Source organism: Mytilus californianus, unplaced genomic scaffold, assembly GCF_021869535.1.
Source record: "Mytilus californianus isolate M0D057914Y unplaced genomic scaffold, xbMytCali1.0.p SCAF_7, whole genome shotgun sequence".
Classification (NCBI taxonomy): domain Eukaryota; kingdom Metazoa; phylum Mollusca; class Bivalvia; order Mytilida; family Mytilidae; genus Mytilus; species Mytilus californianus.
Window position 1 is genome coordinate 93,691,525 of NW_026262723.1, and position 25,317 is coordinate 93,716,841.

Consider the following 25,317-nt stretch of genomic DNA (forward strand, 5'->3'; position numbering starts at 1 on the left):
GACGTACTTATAATATAATTATTTCTGTGACTGCATCCTACATTAATTTGTAAGATCCTCTACGATATATAATTCAGCTGATCTGTAATATTCCATCTTCATGCCTTATATATCATGTACTGTGTTACGACGCTAGATAAAAACTGACAAGGAAAGGTAACACCCGGCCACCGAAAGCTTGATTTTTGTCGAGCCTAGGTGGTCGAGTATTCTAGCGCGTCGGGCATAGTGCAAGGCGATTTGATGCCACGATATCTCAGTAGCATGAGTTCGAATCCCGGCCAGGGAAGAACAAAAAATTTGCAGATCTAACATTGTTGGGCTGTTATTTAGACGAATTATATATATATATATATATATATAAATTGTCGTTAAAAAAAACCAAGCATCTTCAGAGAGCTTTTTGTTAGATTCAGAGTGGTTTTTTTTTTAACAAAGTATATGATTTATCCCTTCCTAAAACAGGATACGCTATGAAATAAAGTTTGGCTTATTCTTTCAATCGTTCAATATGTTTAGAAGAGTGTAAAGGGTAGAGAAAAGAAACATGATCTGTTTTAAAGTTTTCACTTTAATACCATGGACTCCATGCTTGTTATATAAAACTAGAAGGTGACAAGAAGATCATTTTAAATAGATTGCTTGCAATTTTTTTCATCATACTTGTTCATTCGGGTACTAATGAAATATGACGAGCCTTGATTTTGATTAGAGTGCATTTTATGGAACTGAACCTGCACAATCAAGTCGATTTTAAAAGCTCGGTAGAGCTAGTCTTGTATCGTTATGTTTTATCGAAAGTAGTTTTCTTTTGGTATTTGCATATACATTTTTGTATTTGTATAACCCCGTCAAATTTTCAAGAGTTTCTCTCCACTTATTACTTAATTGCATTAAGCTGTGATTTGACAGTCGTGTTTAGCGTTATAAGTTATAAATTCTAAATATAGGGTTGAACCTACCATAATAAAAGTAATTTTATGTGCTCATGGCGGATGTGGATTTTTAAAGGTTATCACGTTTACTTGTTTATTTGCATTCATCTGTTAAAATTGACAGTGATGTTTAGCGTTGTAAGTAACAAATGTAGGGTTGTTTGAGAAAATTTAAACCTACTTAAAAGAGTAATTTTGTGTGCTCATGGAAAAAGCGGAAGTAGAATATAGAGTGTTGCGTAGTGTGATATATTGGACCGCACATACAGCAGAAGTTCTTATATACTGATTTTTTTGTTTCTTTAATTCAAATTCCGTTTCCTACTATTACTAAGTTATATCTGTTGTGCTCCAGTAAGTGAAGAAATTTCCTACTGAGAAATAATGAAAGTAGGCATCCGAAACCGATGGTATTTTCCGAGTTATTCCCCAACTAACAAAAAATAAGTAATCATTAGGGAGGATAACAAACTACAGTTTGCATACTACCTTTAGGGTAGAGATTCACATTGATTGATTTGACCTGGAAGAGGGAGAAGCGACACACAAAAACAGGTCTCCTCGTTTAGTATTTATATTTATATAAACGGCTAAATTTTCGCTGAAATGTATATAGTTCATTTTATATTCCAAATGCTTGATTCTTATCATCTCTATTAAATGAAACCTCTTTAAATATACACTGATTTTTTATGTCATTTATGCATTGTATGGACAAACTTGATCTTAAAGATATTCACTACATTGGAAAAGTGGCATCGAGCAAAAAACTTAAGACTGTGAACTGAAAAAAAAAACCAATTGTATGACCAAGATGTGCGAATGACTAAATAATTTCAAATTTCACTAAATATGAGATATATTTCTTTAGAAATGCCCGAGGTGAAAAGTTCGGAATGCATTTAAATAAAATCTATAAGAATTTTCTATATCATAGATTTATTTCAGTTTATTCCAATCAAAAACCCTTTCAAATGTGGACATACGGAGACAGAATTCCAAGGATTATTAATAAAATATTAAGTTGTTACAATATACAGAACAATACATATAACATAAAAAAGGAACTACCACAGATATTGGACGGTACAAACGACAGTACCAACCACCAACAACTGACTCTTGGAAAATAACCCAGACGTACAAACAAAGAATAACAACAACAAAGACACATGGTCAAGAAAAATCACATTAGTACGTGAAACATTCCTTGAGTTTATTTCTAGTTTTTATATGACTGACGAAGAAACATTCTATGACTGCTTATACCTCAATTAACAAGTAAGACCTTCATTAAAAATAACCAAAGTTATTTATGACATTACTTAAGCTTCCATTTTTGTGTTTTTCGGAAGTGAAACAATTTTTTTATTGATCAGATCATGAATACAAATCATCAGCATACAACTGAACATCGCAAAATTCACATCAATATAAAATATAATAATCAATGTACGTAAGCATTTATCTCATCTCAGCTATTTCCGTACACAAATTAATGAACAGAGTTTGCTCAGTTGAACTGTACTTAAAGATGTTGATTTATCTAGATATGTTCTAGTCTTTGTAACATACGCACACTCAACATTTTTGAAGTATCAATAAGTTGCAGGAACTTACAAAGCCGTAGCAGAATCACATAGATACACCACTTCCAGTTTATTTCTATTGTTTTTCTGAAGCTTGACATTTTGATCCTCCTGTTTAAAAAAAGATTTGTTGCCGAACTTTTATTTCAAATATAAAATTATCCTTAAAGTTCAAAGGCAAAACAAAAAGTATTTACCTTCTAAGGCCGTCATTCATCTACTCATGGACTCTTTTCATTAAAAAATCAACAAGTCTGAGAATTATCCATTTCTTGTACAATTGTCAGATAAACTGTTTGGTGGAAAATAAGAAAAAAATTCATTTCCCTGTCTCATCTAAATTTAAAAAAAAACTTACATGAAAAGCCTTAAATGTATATAAATTTGTTTGGTTTTGTTTATTCAAAGAAAGTCTAAATGCGTATACCGTGCCGCACTCATGATTTGTGGATTGATTGTTTGTTGATTGGTGTTTAACGCCCATTCAAGCACTGTTGGCTATAACATGGCATCAAATTTTCATTTGGGAGTAAGACAGATTATACAAAGAGAACCATCGACCTTCGGCAGGAAGCCAGAGTATACAAAGAGAACCATCGACCTTAGGCAGGAAGCCAGAGTATACAAAGAGAACCATCCACCTTCGGCAGGAAACCAGAGTATACAAAGACAACCATCGACCTTCGACAGGAAGCCAGAGTATACAAAGAGAACCATCGACCTTCGGCAGGAAGCCAGAGTATACAAAGAGAACATCGACCTTCGGCAGGAAGCCAGAGTATACAAAGAGAAACATCGACCTTCGGCAGGAAGCCAGAGTATACAAAGAGAAACATCGACCTTCGGCAGGAAGCCACAGTATACAAAGAGAACCATCGATCTTCGGCAGGAAGTCAGAATATACAAAGAGAACCATCGACCTTCGGCAGGAAGCCAGAGTATACAAAGAGAACAATCGACCTTCGGCAGGAAGCCAGAGTATACAAAGAGAACCATCGACCTTCGGCAGGAAGCCAGAGTATACAAAGAGAACCATCGACCTTCGGCAGGAAGGTAAGCCAGAGTATACAAAGAGAAACATCGACCTTCGGCAGGAAGTCAGAGTATACAAAGAGAACCATCGACCTTCGGCAGGAAGCCAGAGTATACAAAGAGAACCATCGACCTTCGGCAGGAAGCCAGAGTATACAAAGAGAAACATCGACCTTCAGCAGGAAGCCAGATTATACAAAGAGAACCATCGACCTTCGGCAGGAAGCCAGAGTATACAAAGAGAACCATCGACCTTCGGCAGGAAGCCAGAGTATACAAAGAGAACCATCGACCTTCGGCAGGAAGGGTATCCAGAGTATACAAAGAGAACCATCGACCTTCGGCAGGAAGTCAGAGTATACAAAGAGAACCATCGACCTTCGGCAGGAAGTCAGAGTATACAAAGAAAACCATCGACCTTCGGCAGGAAGCCAGAGTATACAAAGAGAACCATCGATCTTCGGCAGGAAGCCAGAGTATATAGAGAGAACCATCGACCTTCGGCAGGAAGCCAGAGTATACAAAGAGAACCATCGACCTTCGGCAGGAAGCCAGAGTATACAAAGAGAACCATCGACCTTCGGCAGGAAGCCAGAGTATACAAAGAGAAACATCGACCTCCGGCAGGAAGCCAGAGTATACAAAGAGAAACATCGACCTTCGGCAGGAAGCCAGAGTATACAAAGAGAACCGTCGACCTTCAGCAGGAAGCCAGAGTATACAAAGAGAACCATCGACCTTCGGCAGGAAGCCAGAGTATACAAAGAGAACCATCGACCTTCGGCAGGAAGCCAGAGTATACAAAGAGAACCATCGACCTTCGGCAGGAAGCCAGAGTATACAAAGAGAACCATCGACCTTCGGCAGGAAGTCAGAGTATACAAAGAGAAACATCGACCTTCGGCAGGAAGTCAGAGTATACAAAGAGAAACATCGACCTTCGGCAGGAAGCCAGAGTATACAAAGAGAAACATCGACCTTCGGCAGGAAGCCAGAGTATACAAAGAGAACCATCGACCTTCGGCAGGAAGTCAGAGTATACAAAGAGAACCATCGATCTTCGGCAGGAAAACTTACAAACCTTGTCAATTAGGATCGGAGTAGAACGTACTTCGCCAGGTCATAACAATAGTGTTGACAGGCTACTCAAAACTGTATATGAACTATATTTAGACCACTCGGCCAACGATGCCCTCACAAATGAATCATCTAATGTTAAGATCATAGTACATGTACTTTAGAATCAAAGTACTTCTTATTTGATTTCAATAAAATATTGCATATTTGGAATTTCTATGTCGCTATATAATCAGTTAATACTATAATTGAAAATCGAAAAAATAATGAATTAATCTCTTATTTTCTGAAATATTGCTGATTAACTTATCTCAAGCTAGGTGAACATTAGTATAGAAATCGGCAAAAATCGTTCTTTAATTTGTTTTACAATCATCAAATCTCTAATTTCTAGTACACGGATTTTTCTTAAAAACTATATTTTGTTGATATATAAATTTCCGTTTTAATGATATAAAATAATGATAGGGTCACCGACTTTGTTTTCGGTGTATTGACCAATCTATAACCTAGTTGGTAGTGAAAAACGTCAAAATCGACGATTTACGGCTTATAACGCAATGACGTTACGCTTATTTCGACATTTGTGGTATTTTGTTCACCTAAAACACCACTTTGCATGTGTATAGCGTAAAAACGAAGTCGGTGACCCTAGTATTTTTTACATCAATAAAACGTTAATTTATGTATCAAAAACATATGATTTTTTAAGAAAAATCTATGTACTAGAAATTGGAGATTTTATAATTTTCAGACAAATTAAAGAACGATTTTGGCCGATTTTAAACGCTTTCTATACAAATGTTGACCTATTTTTGTAGAAATCAATCGGTAATATTTCAGAAAATAAAAGAGATAAATGCATTATTTTTTTCGATTTTCAGTTATAGTTCAACGAGCCAAAGTTGTATGCAAACAGTTTACCAAAATCTGCGACATTGCCTATTTACTGTAACTTGACCTTAAAGGTTATTTCTTGTTTTTTTATGTCATTAAAGTTTTAGGTTTTTAACTTTTTCCCCAAAATGAATGTTGTTAAGGATGCTTAAACGATTTTTCCAATAAGCTTTTATCTTTAACATTTAATTGTACTATTTAAGGAGTCAGCAGTTTCTAAAGTTGAATACTGTAAGTGAAAGATTCTAAAAACAACAAAAATATGTGAAGTGATATTTTAAAAAGAAATGCAATTTTTAAATAAAAGAAATAAATAATAGTACAACTATTAAGGTGGTACTTAGCACTATGGGAGATAACTCTGTAAAAATCAGCGGAACATTTTAATCACGTTCTTTTGTTAAGGAAATATTAAGCTTCTCAATGATCAAAATTAGTGTTTGTCAAACTGCTATATATCCAATGAAATTTTTCCGATAAAGTGTGTGGTTCAAGTTTTTTGAAATTTTTATATTTTTGTTAAAGGGTTAAAGTAAATATTTTGTCAAAATTTTATGAAAATGAAACGAGCCAAATTAATTTTAGTCAATGTGTTTGGTACCACCTTAAGCGTAGTTAAACATTCGTTTGTTAGTTTTCTGTTCGTTTTCAGTAAATTTCATCATTGCAATACCAAAAGCACAGACTGCTTGGTCAGAAAACATGTCCATAGAAGATTTAACAAGTGTTAAGTTAATTCGCCGTGACATTCCATAATTATGCAACCGTAAAGGAGGGTGGTCATATTGATATCCGTACAAATTTAGTCAATTTCGTAGATAGTGTCTTTGTACGGAAATCAATTAGATATAGACTTATAAATGATTTTAATCTACTACATAAATTTACAGATAAAGGTCACTGTGACTTTCAAATTATTACACGTCAGCAAATTATAATAAATTAAGCAATCTTTTGATTCAAACATATAATCGGAAACAATCAATCAAAAACAAAAAAACTTTGCGGCAAATTTCACTCACATATAATCAATTTCTATTACCCTTAACCTTTTGCTGACTAAAAATTACCATTTAAACACATGGAAGGAACATTTATTTTTCCAGTTTTTTAAACCTTAATAAAGAACTTAGCAAATAATTCCAAAGAATTGCTCAAAAGAGAGTTTTGATTTTCGTCAAAATTTGAAGGCCAGATGGGGTCTTTAATGATACTTCCTTTGTGGAAATATGTATGAACACATCTCTTCTCTTTACAATATAGTTAATATGGCATCTTTCATTATTTCTATTCTAGTAAATATTTTGAAATATCTGAATGATGAACTATTTTGTTTTCATTTTGGTTATATTAATTTTAAAATAAACCTTCTGGCTACAAAAATACAACAGATTAAAATCACAAAAATATTTTGACGTATTGAAGCCATGTTTATGCATTAATCTGCATAGCACATATTTATGTACTTCATATGGAGAATATTATTCACATTTTCAATTGAATTGTCTTTGAAACACTGAAATTAGCTTTTCAAATTTCTAAACAATTGCTAAAATACAAGTCAGGAAAACGGGGTACTTGACTCCAGATATGCATCATAAGACAGTTTTGGCGTTCCATATCCAGATGTACGACAGTCTATATCAAACATCCTTTACTTGGACTAGCTCAATTAAAGGATACATGGATGAATGTCTTCTTGATTTCCCATTTAATTGTCAGTGTTAACATTCGGTTGGACACGGAGGTTAACGAAATTCTTCTTTGGTGTGCTATAGTGGTATGATTGTTTATGATACAACTTTCCTTATGATTCAAAATGACGTAGATGTAAGTAAATATAGGTCACCGTACGGCCTTCAACAATGAACAAACTGTATATAGTGTATAGTCTGCTATAAAAGGCCCCGACATGGCAACTGTGAAACTATTCTCATGTTTTCTTCATAAACGGCATAAGAATTAATAAAGCTTTTGGTCTTTAATCTTTTGACTTTAGGAAATGTTTCTAACTTCATAAAAAACGTAACTGAAAATATTTCAAAAGAGTTTGTCCTTTCAACTAAAGTGCATAATGTCTATAATGGCTAATTGTTTCTGTACATTTTTCGATCTGAATACGTCAATATCTGACCCCATAAAGAAAAGCAGCTTGATAGGGGTCATAATTCATGGTCCTTCGAAAAATCTGGATATTGATTTATTTACTGCAACTGATATTAACTTATCTTATGTACTGAATTCTCTATTTATACTATTGACATTTATAACAGGGAACAAATATAAAATAAATTTACTATGAACAGCCTTAATTGTCAATATATTGATTTATATATTTCAGTTTCACACGAGAAAATCTATACTGAAATTAAAGATAAAAGAGAGGTTTTTTCGTTCCCTGTTGTCAATTTCCTTTTTTGGACGACGTTTTTCCTTGACTGTTAAATAAAGATATACACATGTATATACGATTTAAACAAATTCATTCGTTCTTTGAATAAACTTTTTCTAAAGATTACTAATTTAACATTGAAAAATGAATTGTGTTTATCGGTACTATTATACTGATTTCATTTCAAATAGTTTAATACATTACTAAACATATATTGCTATTGCTATCTAGTAATTTACACCTATGCTCCTACATTCTGTTGATACTTATATGTTGGCTTGGACAAAGTCATGCTTTTCTCATAGTGCTAATGTCGTCTCTACATGTAATCCGTCGGAGGTGTACTGATTGATATTTCAGTATGGTAGAACATAGTTTATCAATTAGCTGAAATTGGGCTTTGAAATAGCCTTCAGTAACTGCAAATATTCTTGAATAGGTAATTTGTGTCTTTTGTCTTTTTCAGTTTTATATGTTTTCGTGCTTCGTACATATTAGTTAATAATTTCTAACTAATTTTAATACATTGTTCTTATATTGAGTTGTTATCTTAATGTCACCGGTTAGGAGAGGTTGAGCGCTCATAAACATGTTTAACTTCCAACACATTCTTTATGTGTCTACCGAATGCCAGGTGCCTATAATTCAGTGGTTATCGTCAGTAGTTGCTGTCTGCAATATCTGTTTTTCGTTTAGTGTAGTTGTATAAGCAGGCCGTAGGTTTTCTCTTTTGAATTGCTTCGCATTTTGTAATCATGGGGCGGTTTACAGCTTACTATGCGGTATTGTTTTTTTTTCTCATCATATACTCGGGTTTCCCAAACTTGTATTGTAATAATTTTCTACGTTCTAGTCTTATGGGGATGTATCTTTTATATTTATTTCCTTGTTTTCTGGTATTTTAGTGGCGGTTATCTTTTACATGCACTTCCTTATTTTCTAGTTTCTTAGTGGCGGATCGATAGAATAGAATTCTATTGTTCTATTTATTTTCAATCGTTTTTATTTTCCTAGTTAAATAGTAGATTGTTTGCTCTGCTAGTATCTATTCATCAAGGTAAACACGACTTCAAAACAAAACTCCCTTTCCTATTTGAATTGCGTGTTCATCGACTTAAATTTCATTTTAATTATTTTTAATTCACCGCAGTTAATTCTAATCGCCCTTGCATTTAAAGGAACGTATCAGTTTCTTTGGATTATTCAGTGGTAATGGGATTAATGCTTTCGTTTGGAAATGAACGTGTATTTAATCGTTTTAAATTTTCAGGTTCACCTTTAGACCAAACACCGAACCTATATAGTTTGCTTCTTTGTTTAGTTGTGTTATTCATGTATGTGCGGAAAATATAAAGCTACGTATAAGTCCATAAAAAATACCACACCAGCAACATTTCTGTAAAGGGAATCCTTTGCGCAACTACTCTAACTTATAGCTTGCGAACATATCGTTCCTAGATAATAACTGAATACATTTAGGACTGGTCTGATCGGAAGTATGTTATTGAAGCATCGCAAGGGAATATGTTTTTGTTCCATTATGTTCTGTCAATAAGACGACAAAGAATAATTGACTAAAATTATGTTCGTCATCAGACCTATCTGTTGAGTCAGTGGTGTATCATTAAAGGAAATGGTCACTGAAAGCCAAAGAATACGTATTTATACAAAGACAATTGAAAATGTTTTCACAATTATTTGGTTATTTGCATGGGAGAATAAATACTTCTATTTCCACATACAGTCAAAGATAATGCGACTTACAAAGGCGTAGCCACCAATACACTATTTCTCAAAACACTTTGTACCATAGAAGATCGAATTCATTATTTGCTTGTCTGGACCCGAATCTCGGAATAAGTCTCGCGTTTTTGCTGTTGTTTATTTCCTGCATTTTGTTGGGCAAGGTATTCCAATTTATTGGTTTTTTTTATGTTTAAGCAAGGTTATCTTTTTCAGTTCTTACCAGGCCGGAATATCCATTTGCAAAACCTCCCTTGCCTCCAGATCGGCCTAAGAGTAGCAACACTTGTTAATGAATCATATCTGACAAATTTGGTATCAACTGCTTCAGTGTTTTTAGCAGAACTTTGAACATCGGACCCACTTTTTGCCCCTTGAAAACAGACTTTACTAGGACCAAAGTGGCAACATTTAGTAAGTACCTTTTGAAGAAAATTGCTTCTTTTTTTTCATATTTCACTCAACCCGTTCTTTTTACAAAAGCAAAGCGTAATTTTCCATATGATTTAAATGTAAAATTTGACCTACACTGGTTATTATTTGAATTACTGATCGGCATTAAAGTAACAAAACTTTTTTAAAACCTTCACAGGAACATGCATCAAGTTTGGTTTCAATTGTAACTCAGTCGATTAGAAAATGTAATGTCGGCCATGCTTGTTGACGAATCGACACCAAAGTATCAAAACTTGAAAAGAGCCTTGTATCTGAAACACCTGTGCTAAGTTTTGGATCACAAAATGATAAAAAAGTGAAAAGCTAATGGACGGAGGACTGACAAAGTGATGGGAACGTTCACATGACCTTCGATCAGGTGAGCTTAAAAGGAAGAAGATACCAAGAAAAGACAATGAGCTGGTTTTGTAAAAAGACAGACAACACAATGGCCCAAAGAACAAAGACGTACACACAAACAAATGTTCACTAAACGCTACATAGAAAGCAAATGATTGAGGAACAGAAACTCAATAAACAACGGCGGGGAAATTATGCACTTCGGAAGGGTAAGATATTTTTGATTCGATAATGGCAACTATCAATTCCGGTATTAAACCGTATTTGGTGATAACATAATTCAGAACAAAGACGGGTCGAGGGTAGACAACGGGAACATGTCAATGGCCATTTGTGACACTGGTATTTCATAGCGGTTTACAAAATTATGATGACATTTACTCAAATATTCGAAAATATGATATCAACTTAACAGTTGAAACGTCTTTGTTCATTAGCTTCCTTTTAAGCAGCGCCACGATAAAATCCCGAAAAGAAACACACATCTTGAATTATAGTTCCGGTATTAACTTGGAGAGATATGTTCCATATGTAGATGCTGCTGGAATGTTGCCAAATAGAAAAATTGAAATTTTTCTATTTTGTTGTACAGTTTAGTTTTAAGTTACTAAATGGAATTCATGATATGAAACATACCTACCTGTATCTAGGATATCCTGAAGTTCAAGTTCAGTTGCACAAAACCTTTAATTATGCAGTAAGAGGAAATCAAAATAATGCTAGCATTTTTCATTCGTCTTGAGAAAGAGGTGTATGATGTATATTTCATACGAATAAAGAGACATTTTAGCTAGAAGAATAGCACAGTTAGAAACCATGGGAATGCTGATCGTCTATTGAAAAAGCACTTCCATCAAAGTTAACAAATCAAATATAGTTTCAAGAACAAAATCAAGCATCTTAATGACGCCATTTTAACTATTCATGTGATTCAAAAGTATTGTTTTTACAAAGTACGATTTGTCCCTTTCAAATAATTGATTCCATGTTGGCCATTCTTTTTTTTACGAAACTGAACTCTGTCAATATGTCAAGATGTCTTTATGTTTAGAATGAGGAAAACTTATGTAACAGGTTGGAAAATTCAATTTTAAAGACTATTGCACTAGGAGAGGGGCTTAGATTGCATGCACTGGAACAAATATTTGGAATGTGTTAGTATACACATTTGGTTCACTACAGTCCAAGAGTAAGTAGTTCACTCTAAATCTGAAGCCCGGTTTTAAATGATGATGAAATAGATGTAAATAGTTTCTCGTTGAGAATTTGATAGACTCTGCAAAATTTCTATGTTTGTCTGGTCAACTTTGTAATTTGGGTATCCAGTAGAATGAAGATCGATCGATTTTTTCATCTTCTATTGAAATTCAAAAGGAACATTTAACACAACCTTTCTAAAATTGTCCTTTTATAAATTTTGAAATTATAAAGAAACTAAGGTTTCAACTCCCTCAGGCAAAGTTGACCTTAAATGAATTTGGCTCTTTGTTTTATGTATTTTTGTCATATAGCTCTTCAACTGTTTCGGTACTTATACATCCTTCGGATTTCAAATGTTTGGCTTTGAGCGTTCCTGATGAAGGTAAATTCAGAAAAGCGCTTCGGACGCATGAAATTATTAAACGTGTTGTTTTCAATTTTTTACATCACTGGGTCGATACCTCTGCTGGTGGACTATCAGTCCCCGAGGGTATCATCAGCTCAGTAGTCAGTACTTCGATACTGACATGATTTATAACAAACCTTTCTAAAATTGTCCGTTTATAAATTTTGAAATTATAAAGAAACTAAGGTTTCAACTCCCTCAGGCAAAGTTGACCTTAGATGAATTTGGCTCTTTGTTTTATGTATTTTTGTCATATAGCTCTTCAACTGTTTCGGTACTTATACATCCTTCGGATTTCAAATGTTTGGCTTTGAGCGTTCCTGATGAAGGTAAATCCAGAAAAGCGCTTCGGACGCATGAGATTATTAAACGTGTTGTTTTCAATTTTTTAACAGACATATGTTCGTTCAGAATTCACTCCTCAGTAGTTCCTGTAAGTGAATTGTCAATACCGTATTCACTTAGTAGGCAGTTTATATACACTAATTTACATGCAAAAACGGTATTGTTTTGGGCTTTTTCTGCAGTTACAAAATATTTGTCAGGAAGTAAGTCGAGTGTTTAGCAAAACTTAAGCATTTAAATAGTATTTATAGACCTATTTAGCCATTAATTCTGATTTATGTCAACCATTCACAAGCTTGATCCAATCGGAAAGAGAATAAAAGAGTATACAAAAATAAATACCAAACTCAAATGTAAATTCAAAAAGGGGAAGTCCATAACAACTGACAAAATCAAACGTTATCAACCAACGGAACGACTGAAAAACAGCTGTCATATTCCTGACTTGGTACATGCATTTTCCAAAGAATACCAATTAATCTTTAAATAGAATATGTTCGTATATCAAAATATTAGTTTCTTATTCGCGTTTTAACGTTTTAGGTGTGTTATTTGTTGAATAAGTCAACAAAAGTGCAACAACTTATATGGTTTGTATAGTCTGTAGTCAGCACTTCTGTGTTGACATGAATCATCATTGATATTGTCATATTTATAAATTAACTGTTACAAAACTTTGAATTATTCGAAATAGTAAGGATTTTCTACGCCAGGAATGGATAAAATAGCTGTATTTGGCAAAACCTTTCGGAATTTTAGGCCCTTAATGATCTACAACGTCGTATTTTATTTGACCTTTTCGTTTTTTTGATTCGAGCGTCACTGATGAGTCTTTTGAAGACGAAAGGCGCGTCTGGCGTACAAAATTATTAGCCTTGTATTGTTGATGAGTTTTTAGCATAAGGTATAAATTAAATATTTAAATAAAAACAATCAGGAGATACAAAGTTCATACTGTTTGGGATACATACTTTAAACTATATAGGATAACTTCTTGAACTTTAAATTATAGGTTGTATTAATTATTTATAGATGTAAAAACAAGAAAATAGTATGTGCAAATCTAAGCAATATTTCTAATGATGTGTTACGCCAGACGAGCGTTTCGTCTACACAAGACTCATCAGTGTCGCTCGATTAAAAAAGTTGGAAGGCCAAATCAAATATAGTAAGTAAAAGCATTACAAGTAAAACATAAGAAAAATAAGGTCCTAATACGGCTAAAGCAATCTATCTTTGTGGGTAGAAAAACCTGAAATGTTTCGAATGATTCAAAATTATAGACAGAAAATTTACATAAATCGTCTATATTAATGATATATTATGTCAACACGAAGTTCAGACTACTTGGCTGGTGATACCCTCGGGGACGAAAGGTCGACCAGCAGTGGTATCGACCCAGTGGTTGTAAAAACTAATCAAAGATACCAGGCTTATAATATAGGGTACGGTGACCTCTGGACACATATTCTGGTTTATTAATTTATCACCTTACATTTTGTTTGTTTCTGGTCTGTTACTATGAATCATTACAAGATCCCAACAGCAATATTATCAATTTCTCTAAAAATTCCTCGTTTTTTTCCCTTATATATCTAGTATGCAAATACTTAATGACATTCATTTTAATAAATTGAATGTTTTAACAAAGACATTTTATAAACAGATTACTTATAAAATCTTAATAATAAAATGCATAAAATTGAAAACATGAATCGCCAAAAATACGGCGCAGCACAACAGACCACATCAACCACCAATGTCAAATTTCTCCGAAAAACAGACAAACAAACAACGAGAATCACACTGAACAACACTTGGTACAGCCACAAAATGTGGTAGGGTCAATCCAATTTTTCGTGTGCACAAACATCTCTCATTTCCTAAATTTCTAGATATCATAGGGGTTAAAAAACACACAATCAAACTGTCGTCTTGATTTCTGTGCTACAAAGCAAGAAGTCTGTTCCATTGTGTGCTATGTGTTAGAGCACAATTTGACCTGTATCAAATCAGTTTCAATGCACGTCACACACACATTGTGTTACATCAACGTTTTTATTTAACCCCTAGTGACAAAAAGAAGTAGTAACCATACATTTTTTTGTCATGAAATGAAGGAACAGAAATGGACGAATATATTTTTTTTTCGATTTATTAGATAGTCATGCATCATTTTTGAAAAGAGATCTGAACACTTCACGTAATCTTCAAATTTGCATGGCGTATAGCACTGTTCAATTTTATATCTATAATACACTATACAGTACAAGTTTACTTAAACAAACAGTTTATGGTCATCCCTGAGTAATTTCGAATTACAGTGGTAACATGACATCGAACGTTTCCTGCTGTTCTGCACTTCTCGGGTAATAGCGTCACTCAGAACAATAGCTGGTCCAACTTTCATCCCCATGCCTCTGGTCATGTGGTCTGTGGACAAAAACTGAAGTGACATGCCGGTAACGTTGTGTTGTCTGAATTTCTAAAACAAAAAAGTAACAACAAAAGTTAAGATTATTATATATAAGTAAAAATAATACTGAAACTAATTATTTTTTCATATATGAAGTAAACATGTTATTATCGTAAATTCATTTTATTAATTTGTGTAATTCTACTTTTTGGTGTTTAATTCATAATCATTTCAACTTATAAGATATTTTTTTCAATGTCATTGTTTTCACTAGGTTAAAAGTTTTTCACATTGAGGGAAAAAAACCGTCGCATTTCCACATTGCTTTTCTGTCGATATTTAAATTATTATATTCTAATACAACAGACGATCATAATCGCGGCGTTTCGTTTGTTGCCATCAGCCATTTTCTTCACATCTCAAATGGAACATTAACTCTTCTTATAAAATCAAAACAACGGTAGTTTTAACATGCATACTTCAATAGTATATGAATCATTAGTAACATGTACCTAATATTTCGGTTTTGAATTGTTACGTGACTAGTAAAAAGTATTAAAAATGCATTCAATTATCTTAGCGTTAAATATCATTATCATCCGGAAATAGCATTACAGACACGAACCGATTACTAGCGAAGCTAGTTCAAATAATGTTCATCACTGGTGAATTATGATCGATGATCCCAGAAACAAACAATACTTTTTATCCATAAATAAGTAATAAGTGATTCTGCAGAATCGAATTCCGTCTAATACTGAGATGTACACTTCTCAAATGATAATCAATTTAAACTAAATGTGTTGTTAATAGACTCTGTGTTTCTGCATTCCTATAAAATTTGATATTAATGAGAGATGAGAATTAAATGAAAATAGATAACAAAACACATTACTTTCGAACAACGATTTCACCTAAAGAACTGAATGAAAGCTATTTACGCTTACTATATCGTTTAGATTAAATAGGAAGATGTTTACTCTACTTAGCAGAGGGGTAATGTAATCAATTATCAATAAAACAATTCCCATTTCCCAGTTCTAATCAATTGAAAATAACCTTATTAACAGAAGAAAGTACATGTATGAAAATACGTAACTGGATAAAATACATGCTGTTTAGATGCGACATTCTTATAACGTTTAGATGATGTTGCAAATTTTCTTTGTAGTATATACGTGATGTCAGACACAGCATATAATGACTGCTGAGATTTATGATTCAATCATAATGTTCGACCAATACACTAGTCAAACAGACGTCAGTCAACATGTTTTATCACAAAGGCTTCATTTACAGATGTTTTTTTTTAAATTGTCAGGTTTTGTTCACCGACTTGGTGGTCTCGAAGTGGTAGCGTTTTCGCCCCCCGAGTACAAGAGACCGTGAGTTCAATCCACGGTCGGCTCAAACAAAGACTTGAACATTGGTATTTGCTGCTTCTTTATTAGTACACGGTGTTAAGAAAGGACAAAGACTGGTCAACTCGGAGTCCGAACAATGTGACCGTGTCTTTTTTCGGACTGTTATTTTGTGAACTAGAACGTTAAAAATATGGCTCAGCATATCGGTTTAGCACAATGCATGCATGGTTCATATTCATATTATCGTCTTGATGTAATATGAACCACTTGATGTTAAATACCAATCAATCATCATCAAGTTTCTTTTTCACATTGCAGACTTCGTTTTAGTTATACGTACCTCGGAATATGGGCTGCATCCATCCAGACGTTTGATAAAACTGTAGACTTGATCGACGCTCCAATGTTCTAAGTTGTCTTTAAAGCAGGAGCATTTCTCTGGAATACTTAGTTTTTGCTTTTCATTGTCTGTTTTATTAATCCATACATTTTTCAACTTTTTATGTTTAGAAACAGTATCTGGAGTGTTTACCCGGTCGTTTCTATTGTATTTAAAGTTTGTGATTTTATTTTTGTTAAGATCGGTAAAAGTGGAATTTTTAATATGGTGATATTTTGTCTTTTTCATAGAAAGATCAAGCGGTGTATCCCATTCATCAGAATTACGTTTCATATTAGAACACAATGAGTCAGGCATAACTGAATGAGCTGGTTTTATGGTTAGACAAGATGATGTTGTATCTGTTGACGATGATGTACATTTTGAATCGATTGATTTTCCATGGAAATATTTGGTGTCGGGAAACGAATCCTTTCCATTCCACATATTAGGCACAGTTGGTAACTTTGGAATATCAAATGATGGCGGAGATGTTGCAATATAAGGAGACAGCATTGGAGACGAAGTTGGAGTTATCAGACTTCGTGGATATGATTCAAGGTCTTGTTTTCTTGCAGTTCCAAGCAATGGTGGATATGGAGACATAAAAGATGAAGTTGGTATACTCATTCCTTCTAAATGTCTCGGTAATTGAAAAAACGGGAAGTATGGATTCCTGAAATTTAAAATACAGATCATAGTATGTCGTACAAAATCAATCGAGATGACAGATAGCGGATGGATATCTTAAACATCATTAATAAATGTACATCTAATAGTTTGAAATGAATGTTGGATGGCAATACTATCCGGTATCGTACAATGTACAAATTATACATGTGGGAAATGAGAAATGATTGAATATATAGGCACACTTAAGTGCAAGCGAATAGAAATTTTCTTTAAGGAGAAAATTTTAAGAGGTTTGATAAGCAACCATTAGTTGAAGAAAAACGATGAAAAGACAAAACAAAAGTCTAAAATCTCTACAGAATAAACAAACGATTCAGCAATACGAACCAAATAAAAAAACAGGGGGTTTACAAAGGTGAATCGGAAGGGTAAGCAGTTCCAGCTCAACTAGTTAGACCCGTCGTATTCTTCTGTTAAAATGCGTACAAAAGCGGATATGGGAATGTTACTGTTTTAACCTAAGACATCGTCAAATTCTTTTACAAAAATATATTACATATTAAATGCTTCAGCTCTTGAACTGAATTTTAATGTGCGTATTGTTATGCGTTTACTTTTCTACATTGGCTAGAGGTATAGGGGGAGGGTTGAGATCTCATAAACATGTTTAACCCCGCCGCATTTTTGCGCCTGTCCCAAGTCAGGAGCCTCTAGCCTTTGTTAGTCTTGTATTATTTTTAATTTTAGTTTCTTGTGTACAATTTGGAGTTTAGTATGGCGTTCATTATCACTGAACTAGTATATATATTTGTTTAGGGGCCAGCTGAAGGACGCCTCCGGGTGCGGGAATTTCTCGCTGCATTGAAGACCTGTTGGTGACCTTCTGCTGTTGTCTGTTCTATGGTCGGGTTGTTGTCTCTTTGACACATTCCCCATTTCCATTCTCAATTTTATTCAGATTTGTTCCAATCATTGCGAAGTGAATTAGATTTCCTTATATATAATTGTTGTAATACATGCATTTTTAAAATCCTGTCCAATTAACTATTATACATACCACGATGTAGAAGAGTGTGACGCCTCAAGTCTTCGCATATAGTCGTCATAGCTATTTTGAAGTGGTGATCTCGTTCTGGTGTCACCATTCATTCGAGGAACGGTAGCTGACAAATTTATCAGTGATTTTTTATCATCTTTTGTAGAAATCTTTAACTTTAAATTGGGATCTTTGTTGATCTGGTTCATATTTCTAGATGTATCAATACGTGAATTCGATATGTTGTCCATATTTGTGATTGGTATCTTCATCGACGTTTCTTCTTTGATAACTGTTGGTTCTTTGTTTAGTGAATTAGATTTAATTTTATGTTCGACAGTATAATCTTGTTGACAGAAAAAAATGTTATCTTTTGACTTTCTGTCGCAATCTTTTGACATTTCCTTATTTAATATTTTATCTGTTTTATTTTTCTGTTGGCAAAAGTTATTGTCAGTATCGTTTTGAGAATCGATTTTTGGTCCTGTTATTGTTGGAATGTTGTGTAATATTGTGTCGACTTTCTTCACATGTTTTGATGACCGTTTTCGCTTTCGTTTGTTCGGTATTTTAGTAGAAGTGGAATTCAACGCATTTCTAATATCTTTGCTGACAGTGTTAACACTAACAACGGAATCAATAGTTTTTTGAGAATTATCAGAGAACTGTTCGGGGTCCGTTGCCTTCTCGACGCCTTCTTTAGGTTCATGTGCACGATCGTTGCATTCCTTTGATTCTTGGTGATAATCTTTTGTGAAGCTAGTTTGTTGCGGTAGTTCTTGGTTATGGTCTTTTGTGAAGCTAGTGTGTTGTTGTGGTTCTTGAAATGTCATCTTGGTGTCTGAATCCTGTCTTGACATTTGGCAAACATTCTTCAAAGGTAACGACAATACAATTTTCTTGGAACATGGGACTTCTGTATCGTCGACAGAGCTGTCAAAGCCCGTTTCAACATGACATGGAGTCAGTGATTCAGATGGCGAAGCTGGAATGATCTTCTTTTCAGTATGAAACCCAATGATTTGTGGTTCTAGCGTTGGTGGGTCTTCGTCATCTGAAATAAAGTGAATAAAATAAGAAATAAAATTAGAATTGAGCACAGAACCCTCATAATTAATATTATTTTTATTATTAGCTTAAATGTTATATCTTTGTTATGTTATGTTTTGTTTTTATTCTTTGTCACAAACAAATTGTTTATATGACAGTAAAGAATTATTATTATTCCGATTAAGTTTGGTTCAACAGTTTAGAGGAGAGGCGAAAGATACCTAAGGAATACTCATTAGTCGTAAAAAAGAAATGACTGCCATGGCAAAAAAACGTAAAACGATAAAAAGACAAAAAATAGTATACAAAACTCAACATAGAAAACCCAAAACTGAGCAACACGAACCCAACAAAAAACCGGGGTGATCTAAGGTGCTTCGAAAGGGAAATGGTGGAAATGTAAAGGTTAACATCCAAAGGACATCAAGTCGGCAAAAAACTCTCACTAGCCTTTCGTGACAAGGGTAGTAGCTTAAATAGGTTTTTTAAAAACTCTAATATCATAAACGGCTCTTTTGAATAATATACGACAGCTTTGAACAGCGAGCGGACACATGTTCTTTTAGATTTACAACGACGTTTAACTGTGCAGCAGGGCAGAAGCGCATCTTTTTCTACTTATGTTCGATACCGCCATGTTAATATTTACGTGTGTTACATATAATATAAAATATTATCAAATTGCTTTCACTCACTGATTTCTCAGGTTGTATTATCAGAAGTACCGTGGAAATAAGAAAGCGTTTTAACATCTGTTTTTTCAACAAACTTTGATTATAAAGACAATAATGTTTACTTTGTACTTAATCTATACACCAATAGATCTATAAACCGTAATGGTGAAACCCTTCATGTGTATTGATCTTTATACTACAGTAACGCGCAATATTCGATACTTCGTTTTTTATGGTCGATTTATACGTTTAACCCTTTTCTTTACGATTAAAAACTATCAAAGTGCAATCTTGTTAAATGGTTACCCTTTAGCAACGTGTACATTAGGATTATCTATTTGCATAAATGTATTCCTTTTGTGTTTATTCGTGTTTGCTTTTGCTTGTGTCGAATATCCGAATCCAGTCAAAGGCCCGGTAAATTACTTGTAGTGTATAACATCAGAATACTCGCTTAACTGCAGCTAATAAGAGTTATACTTGTACCTTAAAGCGTCAAAATACAGACTTAACAACAATCAAAAGAAATATATTTATACTGTAAAACTTCAGAATACAGATTTAACTGCATTCAAAGAAATACATAGTTGAATTAAATAGGTAAACGAGTGGCGGAAGGTACTATAGGGATAGTCAAAAAGTCGAAAACGAACTGACAATGCCATGGCAAAAAACGAAAAACGTTCAAAAGACAAACAACAGTCTAAAAAGCAACATAGAAAACTAAGAATTGAACAATTTTATTAAAGTAACTTTCTAGAAGGACTAGTAGACAACTAGAAAGACCAGTAATTTTGACTTGAAAGACTAGTAATTTTAACCAGAAATACTAGTAAATTAACAAGTGTACTAGTTATAATTTCTTCTTTACTTGGTAAGCTAGTACACCTACTAGGTTTCCTTCAGTGTACAGTCAAAGGAATGAAACATGAACTGTAAAACTTCAGAACTCAGATTTAACTACATTCAAAGGAAAGAAACCTGTACTGTAAAACTTCAGAATTCAGATTTAACTACAATCAAAGGAAATATACCTGTACTATAAAACTTCAGAATTAAAATTTAACTACAGTCAAAGGAAAATGCCTGTACTGTAAAACTTCAGAATTCAAATTTAACTACAGTCAATGGAAAATGCTTGTATTGTAAAACTTCAGAATTCAGATTAAGTCACAGTCAAAAGAAAATGCATGTACTGTAAAACTTGAGAATTCAGACTTAATTCCAGTCAAACTAATGTACCTGTACTGTATGTATCCTGGTCGATAGGCGTTGGACCTGCTATATCTGCTGGCTGTTCACATACAACATCCGGCATGACATCGCTATCACAATCCATACTTTGTTGGGGACTTTGCACTCTGTCTTTGCAAAGAGAAAGCTCTTCTGTTATATTCTTTTCTGCTTTTTGACCTGTAACATGGCTGTCCTCGTGACTAGATTCCATAAGTGTTTTCGATATGCTATTAAAATGAAGTAAAATATCATGAGTTTTTTAACAATAGTGTATTATAGTTTGTTCGTATTAAAGTTTTTTAAATATCGCATTCTATAAAGACTTTAATTTGATAACAGTAGTGATAAAAACGATAATTTATCAGATTTCACACAGTAAACTAAACGCATCAATACAGATAAATTATACAATACAATAAAAATAAATGCAAATAAGGTCATTTGTTATATATCATTGTTTGTTGTCAGTGCCCTCAAGATTTGTAAAATATTCAAACTTTTCGAGCAAAATTATCATGCGGAAAATAATATTTCTTCCGTAATGTACATAAATTTAGACCAAAGGAAATATTTACGGAAAATCGAGGTCAAATATGTTGTACTTTCATATATTAGATCATATTTATCATTTCAATGGACAACGTAGATTATTCATTTGTTTTTCAAGGCAACAAAAATATGTATTTCCTTCCGTATATTTTAATTTTGATAAATTACGACAAATTTGTCATTCGTTGATACTTTGCAATTCAATAAAATCATTGGTACGTTGGAAGTGCCTGCTTTCAAATGAATATTATGCAAGTCGAGTGTGAGATCGTGCTCCTCCACTTAACATTCTTTTTCATTTACGTATCTGCATCAACACATAAACGACAGAAACAAATTAAATGGTTTGCGTTTTTTATCAATCTGTCTTGGGGAGTGCAAATAACTGCATGACAAATCTTTCCGCTTAATCAGGCAGGTATTTTTTTACATTTTGAATTTCGTCATGCAGTGCACAACATATTAAACAACATAATTAATTGCATCAATAAGCATTTAACCATACCTCCGAGCACCTTCACAAAGGACAAACTGTTCCTGTAGTTCTCCGTGTTGTTTCTCAGACAAATCAGTGTGATGGTTAATATCAGGAATATCAGCGTCAACATTTGATTCACGTAGTTTTCTTGTACTATCTTTTCCTGCGTTTTCTGTCAATTGAAATTCGGATTTTGTCTGATCGCTGTAACCACTATCTCTATATCGGTTGTCTATTTTGCCTGAAGATTTTTCGCTGTCTTCACAATCTTCATCTTCGGACTCCTTATTTTGATTAAAATCAGTGATAATATTTTCATCCTGTTCGTTTTCTGTGAAGAAACTGTTAATACTTTTTTCGCTGCCGGAATCTTTCGCTTTCGTTGCATTCGCATTTTCTTTTTGGAACTCGTTTTCCGAGTAATAATTTTCTATTGTTTCGTCTGTTTCATTACCGTCATGACTCTCGTCGGTATAGTCTTGACTGACCTTAGATTCCACATCCTTCCCTAGATCATGTTTCTTATCTTTGTCATTTTCGCTGATATGTATTCCATTCAGATGACCAGGAATGTCAACAAGCACTGGCTGGTTGACCACCGATTTTGCTTTTCTTCGTCTCCCCTTTCCTCGTCGTTTCTTTTTGACCTCATTGCATTGTACAGTCTTGGATTCATTGTTCTGAAAGCAAGAAATATGCATTGATAGATACGATGAATGAATGAAATCAACTACAGATTACAAGAATGTTTTATTAATTTCTCAATTTGACACTCTTGCTCGTTAGTTAGTTCTACTATTCGCCGCATTTATAAAAAGAACATACAACATTAGGATATTTTTTTCAATTGATGCAAGACAATGTTTCATTAAAGATTGATGTCTAATATTGCTGAGACAAAAAACCTAGACTAGGTTGGTCTTAAGTTAAATCACATATATTTAACATTTTTTGATAATATGTTTCACTATAAAGGCATTTCTTACTTGCGTAAAGCAAAAAAAAAAAAAATATATACTAACTAATTGTATTTTACAGGAATCAATAATAATTCGGCAATAGCTATTTTATTTGCAAACCATTGATATATGACTGATATCAACACAAGTTTGATCTTTATACGTATGTGTTTCTACTGTTGATACAACACCTGTTTTGTATGATATTCTGTGTTGGCGTGCTGTTATTACGACTTGATAGTATTGCGATATCTTCATGATCATGATCATACGACCAGGAAACCATAATTATTCTTATGTTTCATGACTCTCAAACAACTTTAGAAGGTTCAAGATTTCAGGTTCATTGTGACGTTGTGAATTTATTGACAAAACATAAAATGAAGTATCAATGACCACAGATGATAAAATGAAGTAATCCTGACCATGCACTAACAGAGGATAAAATGAAGTTATCCTGACCACTAACAGAGGATAAAGTAATTAGTCACTGAATTCAAATAGAGGATAGTGTAAAATATCATTTACCTCAAACATAAGATGAAATAAGTACCCCCGACTACATATAAAGCGGATAAAATAAAGTATCACTGACCTCAAACAGGGGACGAAATAAAGTATACTTGTCGACATACAGAAGATAGTATAAAGTATCGCTGACCTGAAACAAGGGATGAAATAAAGTATCCTTGTCGACAAACAGAGGACAAAAAGTACCCCTTACCTCAAACATAAGATTAAATAAGTATTCCTAACTACACATACAGAGGAAAAATTAGAGCATCGCTGACACCAAGTCACGGGATGAAATAAAGTATCAACATTTGAGCTGATACTATATATTACATTTACTGCACATCTAAAAAAAATATTGTTAGTATAGCGGACTTCTTGGAAGTACGTGACTGTTTAAAATTAATTTTGTCATGATTGTGGCGATGGCAAAAAAGTAATGTGCTATGCAAATATTACACAGGCTATTTTAACTCTGAAAAAAGGAAAATATGCGCCTCTGTACCTAATAATGTACAAAATCAAGGACACCTGAAAATATTTCATATTTTTTTTTAATCGAGTATTAATTTTCTTCAATAATATTTGATCTACAGCATCATGCGGAGATTCTTAATAATAACATTAATTATTGGACTGTTTTATGCATCAGACGATAGCGTGACTTTCATATCGTACAAGGAATTTTCTCTTTATAAAGCGCTTTAACCCTATTAAAAGGCAAATTGAAGAATAAAGCCACGGCTCTGTTTGAGCGGTGTTAATAACCGCATAACCTTAAAATGACTATTATCGATTTATCATTGATAGCTACGACTGTAGTAAATGGGAAAATTTCTATAATTACAGTTTCGTGGATAAACTAAACAAAGGCAGAATGGTTTACTCTTGTAACTGTGTATGACGGTATAAATTGTTACGGCCCATGTATTAGAATAAGCACGTACACCAGAGAGATCTAATAAATGATAAGGACGCTTTATTAAAGTAATTGCAAGCAGATAACCGGAACTTGATACAGAAACAAATGAACTGACGACGATTATTCAACAAACTTAATAATAAAAACGTGCCAAATATAAAAAACAGAAAATAAACATATTTGGCATATACATCACTTTAATATACATACTTAAAATATAAGAATTTCGTTACATCGAAACAACTGCTACTGACAAACAATTCATTAAAAGACAAACAAAAGAGAAGCAATTTACGTCATTCTTCTTCTTCTTTTTAGATATAGTAGTTAAACTCAATAATGAGTACTCAATACTTGTCATTGAAATAAAAAATAATAATTTCTTCAAATGATTAATGCACTGAAGAATTCAGTTAAATAACGATTGAAAAAATGAGGTGATATTTAGTAGCGTGTAACTGTTTGATGACAAGAAGGAGGATTTCCTGAGGATTTAGACAGAAACGGATGTCCCATAATGAAAAATCTTTACACGTACATGTATTCCTAAGTAACCGACTTCCTTAAGCGTCGTTTACTTTTATATCATTGAACGTGTGGAACTGATAACCAACTTTTTAAAACGTCACGATAACATTAATTAACTTCGCCATTAATATAAATTAATCGTAAATTAGTTTCGAACGAGTTCGATCAA

At 33.4% G+C, this 25,317-nt stretch overlaps 1 protein-coding gene across 5 annotated transcripts in view; it reads right to left on the minus strand.

The window, feature by feature from the left end:
- Positions 1 to 14,020: 14,020 nt before the first annotated feature.
- The window catches only part of LOC127708653 (uncharacterized), a 30,519-nt gene continuing 19,222 nt past the window's right edge, over positions 14,021 to 25,317 (minus strand). For 4 of the 5 annotated variants that reach the window (XM_052213716.1, XM_052213715.1, XM_052213714.1 and 1 more), the window contains 5 exons: positions 22,254 to 22,906; positions 21,206 to 21,426; positions 18,261 to 19,293; positions 16,532 to 17,246; positions 14,021 to 14,896 (listed from right to left, as the gene is read on the minus strand). In XM_052213716.1, the coding sequence (XP_052069676.1) occupies positions 14,690 to 14,896; positions 16,532 to 17,246; positions 18,261 to 19,293; positions 21,206 to 21,426; positions 22,254 to 22,906 (2,829 nt within the window). In that variant the 3' untranslated portion in view covers positions 14,021 to 14,689. Of the gene's footprint in view, positions 14,897 to 16,531; positions 17,247 to 18,260; positions 19,294 to 21,205; positions 21,427 to 22,253; positions 22,907 to 23,780; positions 23,934 to 25,317 lie in introns of those variants that run through there. The other variant, XM_052213717.1, reaches the window with a different exon arrangement.